The sequence below is a fragment of the Trachymyrmex septentrionalis genome, unplaced genomic scaffold (assembly GCF_001594115.1).
Source record: "Trachymyrmex septentrionalis isolate Tsep2-gDNA-1 unplaced genomic scaffold, Tsep1.0 scaffold8, whole genome shotgun sequence".
Classification (NCBI taxonomy): domain Eukaryota; kingdom Metazoa; phylum Arthropoda; class Insecta; order Hymenoptera; family Formicidae; genus Trachymyrmex; species Trachymyrmex septentrionalis.
In genome coordinates, this window is record NW_017305987.1 from 3437420 (window position 1) to 3446883 (window position 9464).

The window sequence follows — 9464 nt, forward strand, 5'->3', positions numbered from 1 at the left end:
TCAGTTTGCTCCAATAATATTCGAATCTTCCGCGTCGCGCGCGATTCGTCCGAAATCGTTCAAGCGCTGTGGTGGGGGGTGACGAAATCGTTCGATCGCGTGGTGGGGGATGACGCGCGGCTAGCCAAAGGTCACCTTCAGTTGGCTGAACGTGGCGCGGTGGTGACGGATGTCTGTCAGAGGAGCGTCAGCAACAGAGGGACATCGTCGTCATCGCGATTGTCAATTGTGTTTCTCTGGTGAGTCGAATCACTTGTCGTCGACGATTGCGAGTATCTATCGGTTGCTGATTTTCATGTGCGCATACCGACATCCGTTGTCGTTGCATCGTCGTCGTCGCGACGCCTGACACCTGCACGCGACTGTCAATTGATCGGTCAAAGTGTGCGCCTCGTCGACTCGGAATCCAAAACCGCATCGCATTCAGACGATATCGCCATCAAACTGACAAGTTCACGGATTTCTCGGAAAATTCTAGCGGCATTCACACTCACCGTTTGATCCTCTTTTAGGTGAGCCGAGGTTACTTTTAGGTTAAGCTGCCATTGACTAGGCAGACCCAATCACTCACTTACGAGAGAACGACAGCTAACGATTCACGTGACGCTTGTAAATATAGCATGGACGCAGTTTTGATCACCGAATGCTGAATTGTTCGATGAACAATTATTGCGCAAGAGATATGGAATTATAGAATTATCAGACGAATTGTTATTATCTTCTAACGATCGATTCTCGCATTCGATCAATGTTATTCTCATTTCTCCCACAATATAGATTAATTTTGATCTTGAGGTTTGTTTTTTTATTATTGCTAGACTTCACATTCGCTGCATATCAAACATATACCGCTTATATTTATAATTTTATATATCAAACATATATCTTTAAATTGATAGTTTTTATGTACCAAAAATTATGTATTTGTAATTCTATATACCAAAAAAATATAATTGACACTGAAAACTATGATCTATTTTACTTGAATTCGTTTACAATCTGGGTTCTTCTTTGCATAAGTAAAATTTTACTCTCAAATTTAGTAATGTAAAAAGGTATTTGGTAATGTGACAGAGATATTGAAGAGAAATCTTGAATTTTTCCACACATTTAAAAGCCTAGAATAATAAAAAACTTGGACTGGACAGAGACAATAAAAATATGATGATTGCAAACGGATGATTAAATACGAAGAATGTAAACTTATTGAGCTGTAAAAAAAACAATTTAATTTTCAATTTAATTTATTCTTATTTTTTTTCTCATTTTTAGAGCTAGAAGAAGAAAAAAATGAGTTAAACCGAGATTAAAATTAAATTGCATTGTGGGTAGGAGTACATAAGAGAAATATATGAGAGAGTTGCAAGAAATCTATTATACTTCGTTGCATCTCTCGTACGCGCCAAGCATATATCTCGCAATGACACAATTGCATCTTTCACGCATCATTATTTATCGCTATTGCACGTCGCAGAAGGAAACTCGCGAGATCGGAGCAATGTCCTCGATATTCGCTTTAATTCGAATTCCATTTGAGAGAAAAAATTGTTCCTTTTTTTTTTACTAAATTTAGTTTTTATTTCTTTCGTTGGAAAATGTATGTATTTAAATCAAATATAATATAATTATAAAGATATAATTATAATTATATATTTGATTTAAATACATATATTTAAGTCAAATATAATACAATTAATTCAAATATATATTGTTTACTTAAATAAATATATATTCTTTTTTATTGAAAGAAATAAAGACAAATCAAATGAACAAGTTTTTTATCTCGGTGTCATACTGAATTTCAACGTTGCGATGACGATCTTACTGTCTTTTTTTAAGACAGAAAATATGAGAATTTTGTTCTCTTGAACATATAAATTAAAACGTCTCGTCACGCGACAAGCCAGACGGAAAAAGCTCTCCGGCTGGCGAGCAGTGATAACTTCGCGACTCGCGAATTGTTGATGCTGCTTCTCTCGATTTGAAACCCAGCCAGATTTCGTTCGCACACGTGTTATTTAATTTTAAAATGCGGTACTCGCATGTCGTAACGCGCCAGTTCCGACAGCTTTTATCCGGATTTTTCCGCATCACACTGAGGTTCTTTAAGTGTTCAGTGATGGAACTCTTAGCATTCGAGCTTATCTATCCTTTTACATTCTTTGTTAATTAAAATACTATATTCATGCATATCCTTGTCTTTTATGTATTACTTTACTATGAAAATTGAAATAACCTAGTCAATTTGAAAAAGCGTTTTTTTTCTTTTGTTATATATATTATATATTTATATCTTTTATATATGTCTTTTTATATATACATATACGGCCTTGACTGTTAAGTATAAAGTGCCTCTACAAATTGGAGTAACGTTCTGTATGTAATGAAAAAAATTAAGAATAAATTAAAAATACTTTTATTGAGAAATAAAATTTATTTTTATAACAATTTTAATATTTTATTACTTTCCATTGATTTTTGTTACCGATTTTTTTCAAGATGATGCAATAAATTGAGAATGTTTTTTATTTATGGCTAAAGTATTAATTGAGGTTACACAAATTAAAGTACATACATCAAGTATACTAAATTGAGTATATACAATGAATTCAAAAGATCAATTTTTATATGATTTATTCGCAAAAATATTCCACAGTAGACTTCGTTTTTTTTATTACGAATGAACTTGTAGAATAGTGATATGTACATATCTCGAATTGATTGAAATAAGGTTAAAATTTAATGTAAAAATTATCCTGCGGAGAAAAATGTCTAAAAGTCAGAAAGCCGTTCAGTGTCATTGTACAAATGCAATTCATTCGGGAAGGATTACGCGGGGAGGTTACGCGGAAAGTGATAGCGATCTGGACGACGATCTAGATACACGAGAAAGCACTGCAGAAGTACGAGATGTAGATGCAAAGAAGAGTTTAACGGATTCTACTAGAATTGGATCTTCGGTGATATCCAGAAATTCCTCACAAAAGTCTATCGCCGTTGAAGTATTGAAGAAAACCGATCCTGATAGATTGAGCAAGATCAGCATGCAAAATTTAAAGCTTTCTTTATTGTTTCCAGAGGCAGGCTTGGGCTCGTTATAATAATATATAATAATGCAATTCCTCTTTTCCTTTTCTCACATAGAAATTTACGCACAAATGTTAGAAAATGTTAGAATTTACGTAGAAAATTTACTTTTGAACACAGATGTTCTGGGGGCGCACCTTTGAATCGGTTGAAGAGTTACCTACTGGCTCTTCGTTCGAGATAAAATTTAACGTAGCCGAGGAAGAATATGCCAAGAGTTTGTATTATCCGCGGATAACGAGACAACAAGTTATGACTGTCTCTTTATCGATCTCTTTATACTTTCTCTATTTATTATAAAATAATGCATACCAGTAATCGCTAAATATTACATTAATATTATAATTTTCTATTCATTAATATAAATGTATAATATAATTGTTATATGTAACAGTTATATTGTTCAGGAAATTATAACATTGATGTCATCTTACTATTACTTGTTTCCCAATTAGTACAGGCAATGTTTATAAAATATATTTTTAATATTTAATATTAAAAGTATAAAATAAATATTAAAAATTTTTTTTTTAATATTCGTGCTGATTAGGTTACTGAGTAAAATATAGAAATTGTTACATTATCAGTACATTCGGCGCAAAATGAAGAAGATACAAAAAGAAACAGCGCGAGCATAGCTTCTGAGAAATATTAACTTTGAATTTTTGTATTGTAGAGTTATAAGCAATACTGCGACATGGCTGAAGACGCGCCAGCTCAGAAGTTTATTAAACCTGGGAGTCACAAGGGTAAAGGCATCGCCGTATTCACCAGTGGAGGCGACTCTCAGGGTATATCGGAATAATCGTATAAATTGCATGTGCGTGTATCTTGAAGTAAACGTGATTAACGTTTTGATATTTTGTCTTTCAGGAATGAATGCCGCTGTACGAGCAGTCGTAAGAATGGGTATTTACCTCGGTTGCAGGGTGTATTTTATCAGGGAAGGCTATCAAGGCATGGTGGATGGCGGGAAATATATCGAGGAAGCTACATGGTCATCCGTATCTTGCATCATTCACAGGGTATACATTATAGGATTGAAAATATTGCGTGATTATTTATTCGTATATTATTAACATTTAATACTCTTTATTTCTTTAGGGTGGCACTGTAATCGGCTCTGCCCGATGTCAAGAATTCAGGGAGCGTCCCGGTCGTCAGAAAGCCGCTAAGAATTTGGTTAATCTGGGAATCACTAATTTGGTGGTGATCGGCGGGGACGGCTCTCTCACGGGTGCCAATCTCTTCCAGGAAGAATGGCCCGCACTTCTGAAGGAGCTCGTCGAATCTGGTAAATAGAGAACGTTTAGGAAACTGTCGCTTTCTCCAGATGTCTATCATACGTGCTCGAAGACTAATGCATTATTTTTCATTAGGTGATATAACTGCCGAACAGAGCGAGAAATACAAGCAGCTGCATATTGTCGGTCTAGTAGGTTCTATTGATAACGATTTCTGCGGTACAGATATGACGATCGGTACCGACTCCGCATTGCACCGTATCATTGAAAGTATCGATGCTATAGTCAGCACAGCTTATTCGCATCAAAGAACGTTTATAATGGAAGTCATGGGTCGTCACTGCGGGTAAGTGCAGAATATATTGTCATTTTTGATATCGCGAGAATAATTTAAGGTTTACATTGGTAAACGACTTTATACATTATTATTAGTTTCCAAAAATAGAAAAGTTATCCGTGGTTGATTACAATTTAGGACACGAGATTTAGCGTGTATATATCATTATCGCACCGAATCGATATTGACTCTGGAAATGAAACATAGATAAACGAGCGATTTTCGATTAGGTATCTGGCTATTGTGGGCGCTTTAGCTGCGGAAGCAGACTATGTTTTCTTCCCAGAATGTCCGCCTCCTGTCGACTGGCCTGAAAAATTATGTAAAAAGTTAGCGCAGGCACGTCTGATAGACTTTCTCAAATTTTAAAGATTGCATTGCTAATTTTTACTAACTTGACTAAACGTGAGGAATGAGTTTTTATGTATATGTCAGTTTTTTGAGTTGCTAAATGTGTTCTGATTTAATATTCGATCATACAACATCCTGAATGTATATATACCTCTAAATAATGACGTAAAGAGGAATGCAAATGAAAAATATACTTACATTTTATTGTCGCACATTAATTAATATAGAGTAATATAGAGTAAACATAATGATATGTACGATGGTACTGGAGATAATTAGATGACAGAGCCTTTCAGGTACCTGACATTAGCGTCAAGTTTGTCTACCGACGCCGTCTGTTGCTTTATTCCTGAATCTCCGACAAGTGGTGACTGGGTCGAGGAGCTATGCCAAGGTCTGCGACAGGCACGTTTCTCAACCAGTCGTTACTTTAAATTATTATTATTTAATGCCCGAAATAAATAAAATTTAAAGATATGTGAGGAAGTCCAAACGCTTTTGTTTTTTGTATTTTTAAATGCGATATGTATCTGAGATAATCAATTGTAGCCAGATCACATTTACGCGTGAAATTTTCTCGTTTTTTGACATTCATCCCGTTAGTATTTATGCGAAAATTTACCGCAGATTAATTTCTATTTACATTTTTCGATTAAACAAAACTTTATGAATTTATAATCAAACGTGGTCACGATTGATTAATGACGCGTAACATTATTTTATATAATATTTTTATATATTGCATTAGAGTCGAATTTTAGTTAGGTTTACAATGTACTATTACAGTTATCTGGCTCTGGTGGCAGCTATATGTTGCGAGGCTGATTATGTTTTCATCCCAGAATGGCCACCCGAGCAGGAATGGCCCAACAAGCTGTGCAAAAAATTGTTGCAGGTTCGATAATATTTTTTTTTTAATTTTTTAAAACAAGCATATTTAATTGTTCTGATTGAATCAACCTGCAAGATGAACAACATACATTGTTTCCTGCAATTCACATTTTATTTTTTTAACATCGTAATTTATCACAATTATTTTAATTGCTTATTCTGATTTGATTACTTTGAATGATGATGTATTTGCGATATGCTTTGAAGACTTTTCTCTATTCGTATAGGAAAGAAATATTCATTTAAATGTGCATGCTATAACATCGTATGTGTGTGTGTGTGTGTGCAACATTATTCTAACATAAAAAAATATTAAATATAATTCAAAGGCCTACATTTTTAATGCTATTTAATATCTTTTTTTATTAATCTATGTAATCATGATTGCATCGTTATTAAGTTATTATCTTTAATTTTCTTTACTTCTCTATTTTACAGTCTGCTTTTTAATCTCTGTAAGCAAAATTTCAACTTTGATATACGAGAGATTTTTGTTATTATACAACTTTTTTTTAGGAAAGACTTACTGGTCAACGGCTTAATATTATTATCGTAGCCGAGGGAGCTGTCGATAGAAACGGCGATCCGATCACTGCTGAAAAAGTGCACAAAGTCGTCGTAGAGAAATTACAGCAGGATACGAGAATTACTGTTCTGGGCCATGTACAAAGAGGTGGTAATCCTTCAGCCTTCGATAGAGTTTTGGTAAGATACTGCGCCATTTAGGATTAATAAGTGTACATATAATTTTTTAATATACAAATTGAAGCTTTTACAACAATTTACACGCGGGAATCACACGCATTCAATTGTTTTTAAATTAATTAAAAATTAGCAAGTTAATTAATGTTTTCAGTTTTTCCTCATTTACAATATTATAAAATACAATATTATAAATGTTACACTTTTGAGGGATAAATGTGTGTTACAGGGATGCCGGATGGGAGCTGAAGCTGTGATGGCTTTAATGGAGGCAACACCCGATACGGAAGCCTGCGTCGTCACATTAGACGGTAATCAAGCTGTGAGATTACCACTTATGGAATGTGTTCGTCGTACGAAAGCCGTAGCGCAGGCAATGGCTGACAAAAATTGGGATCTTGCTGTTCAACTTCGAGGAAAGTGAGTGAATAAAACACGTTACGTATACCACAATATATGAAATATTAAGTACATCAATAAATGTATGCGTTTATTTATCTTCCAGGGGCTTTGCACGCAACTTAGAAACGTACAAAATGCTGACTCGTTTGAAAGCGCCACACCTGATAGATGGTGCTAATAGGGTACGATTTTCTATTTATATCTAATAACAAGTTTATTCTGACGACCCGAAAAACTCTGTAACTTCTGTAACATGGTATTAATGTAGCATTAATATCGTCAAAGAAGTAGATAGAAATATATCGTGAGAATTTTGGGTCTTTAACATATAAAATAATGAGTAATGCATAAATTATTACATATATTATTTGATACTGCTTCAGGAAGTTAATGGCCGCGCATTATCGAAGGTAAATGAGTTAAAATCTATAAGCATATATTCTTCTCAGATTTTGTACATAGTACCGAGCAATCTCCCTAACGATAGCACATTTTTCCACTCTTAGCAATACACTTTATGTGGACAAGTGAGTTAACCCTTTCAAGTAGACAATATGTTCGAAATATATATCATCTTACGTTAGAAATATATGTCATTTACCGTACTTCACGGATTATCCTCTTGCAGGCAGATGGAACGGAAGTGCGCTATCTAATGTGCAATTTCATACATAAAATGCGATCTTTCAGCTTCCCGTGCACGTTGCATGATTGACGTGTCGTTTTTCATCTAGTATATATATGCGATTTTATTGTTTTTAGGATAATTATACATTGGCAGTCATGCATATAGGATCGCCATCCTGCGGCATGAACGCGGCAGTTCGTTCCTTCGTGAGGAATTGTATCTATCGAGGCGACAAAGTATAATACATATCGAAAAATTTTAAATATCATCCTGCGTACTTTTATTACACTCAATTCCATTGACTTGTAGGTATATGGTATCTGCGACGGAGTGCTAGGCCTAATAGCTGGTAGACTGAAATTGATGGACTGGCCGTCTGTTACCGGCTGGGTTTCAGAGGGTGGCGCAAAATTGGGAACAAAGCGTGCACCGCCCACGGAAGATCAATTATCCCAAATCGCTCAGAGGCTCAAAGAATTTGGAATACAAGCGTTGCTCATCATAGGTGGATTTGAGGTAACGAATTTGCCGAATCTTGCACATTGAGCCTGTCCAAAGATCAATATCAGTATAAAAATATATTTTTATTCCCAGGGTTATCAGACCAGTCTTACATTTTTCAAGGCGAGAGATAAGTATGAGGAGTTTAAAATTCCTATCGCTATGATTCCTGCGACTATTAGCAACAATGTGCCAGGCACCGAGTTTTCATTAGGTTGTGACACAGCTTCAAATGAAATTACAGAAGTGAGCTCTGTGATGTTTGTAAATTTAACTTGGAGATTTAAAGTTTAATAGCATACTAATAAACTTGTTTGTTAGATCTGTGATCGTATTCGGCAATCGGCGCAAGGCACTAAACGTCGCGTGTTCATCATCGAGACGATGGGTGGTTTCTGTGGGTATCTAGCGACCATCGCTGGTTTAGCCGGTGGTGCTGACGCGGCGTATATCTATGAGGAGAAATTTAATATCAAGGATTTGAATCAAGATGTTATTGCAATGGCGGCAAAGATGTCGGAAGGCGTCGAAAGAGGTCTCATCATCAGAAACGAAAACGCTAACGAAAATTACAATACAGAATTTACATTCAGACTTTTCAGCGAAGAAGGAAAAGGTTTATTCAGTTGTAGAAGAAACATACTCGGTAGGCATTTTTCATTCGCTATTCTTTTAAGCGATTTGACATTTCATTTAATGTACAATTAATTTTTATTGTCACTGTATCTTTCTGTTTTAGGTCACATGCAACAAGGAGGCTCACCGACGCCTTTTGATCGTAACTTAGGTACAAAAATGGGCTCTAAAGCAGTGGAATGGTTTAGTGATAAATTGAGAAAATGTACCAGCCCTGACGGTAAAACGTTCACTACGGCAGCGGACAGTGCGGTGATGCTTGGTATTGTCAGACGTCAGTATAGATACACGCCATTCACGGAACTTATTGAAGTTACTGACTTTGAGTGCGTATCTTATTGAACTTCCTAATGAATCGTAATTAATTTTCTATACATAACGTAATACTTTATAAAATTTATTAGACATCGCATTCCGACGTATCAATGGTGGATGAAGCTGCGTCCTTTGCTGAAGGTATTGGCGAAGCATGAATCGACGTATGAAGAGGAGGGTCTTTACATAACCGTCGAAGAGATGGATCAACAGAAGGATCCGCCTCTTGTATAAACTGTGAGATTAATCTCTTAAAGAGCACCGCAGTAGATAACATAATGTTGCTAATCGTGTGAAACAGTAGCTGGTGCCGATTATTAAGTATCTCAGTATTGATATCTATATATATATATATATAAATTATGTGATG

The 9464-nt window shown here is 35.4% G+C and overlaps 1 protein-coding gene across 7 annotated transcripts; it reads left to right on the plus strand.

The window, feature by feature from the left end:
• The first annotated feature begins 136 nt into the window (after window positions 1–136).
• Window positions 137–9437, plus strand: LOC108754558 (ATP-dependent 6-phosphofructokinase). Of its 7 annotated transcripts, none has more exons than XM_018496968.1 (17): window positions 137–239; window positions 384–512; window positions 3764–3878; window positions 3961–4112; window positions 4192–4381; window positions 4467–4677; window positions 4899–5007; window positions 6427–6615; window positions 6842–7032; window positions 7118–7196; window positions 7398–7424; window positions 7777–7878; window positions 7952–8158; window positions 8237–8389; window positions 8465–8789; window positions 8883–9105; window positions 9184–9328. In XM_018496968.1, the coding sequence occupies exons 3-17, from the start codon at window positions 3785–3787 to the stop codon at window positions 9326–9328; spliced, it is 2397 nt and encodes a 798-aa protein (XP_018352470.1). In that variant the 5' UTR covers window positions 137–239; window positions 384–512; window positions 3764–3784. The 7 variants fall into 7 exon arrangements, with proteins under 7 accessions (XP_018352470.1, XP_018352471.1, XP_018352474.1 ...); XM_018496969.1 differs by having other exon boundaries at window positions 428–512; XM_018496972.1 differs by lacking the exon at window positions 4899–5007 and adding an exon at window positions 5806–5914 and having other exon boundaries at window positions 137–512; window positions 9184–9436.
• The last annotated feature ends 27 nt before the right edge of the window (window positions 9438–9464 follow it).

What these genes read in the sequence shown, in the direction of transcription:
- LOC108754558 (XM_018496972.1), top strand. Translation starts at nt 3,785, where the DNA reads ATGGCTGAAGACGCGCCAGCTCAGAAGTTTATTAAACCTGGGAGTCAC. An exon ending in GTATCTATCGAGGCGACAAA is followed by an intron (nt 7,879 to 7,951) that starts GTATAATACATA and finishes ATTGACTTGTAG; the next exon opens with GTATATGGTATCTGCGACGG. An exon ending in CTTCAAATGAAATTACAGAA is followed by an intron (nt 8,390 to 8,464) that starts GTGAGCTCTGTG and finishes CTTGTTTGTTAG; the next exon opens with ATCTGTGATCGTATTCGGCA.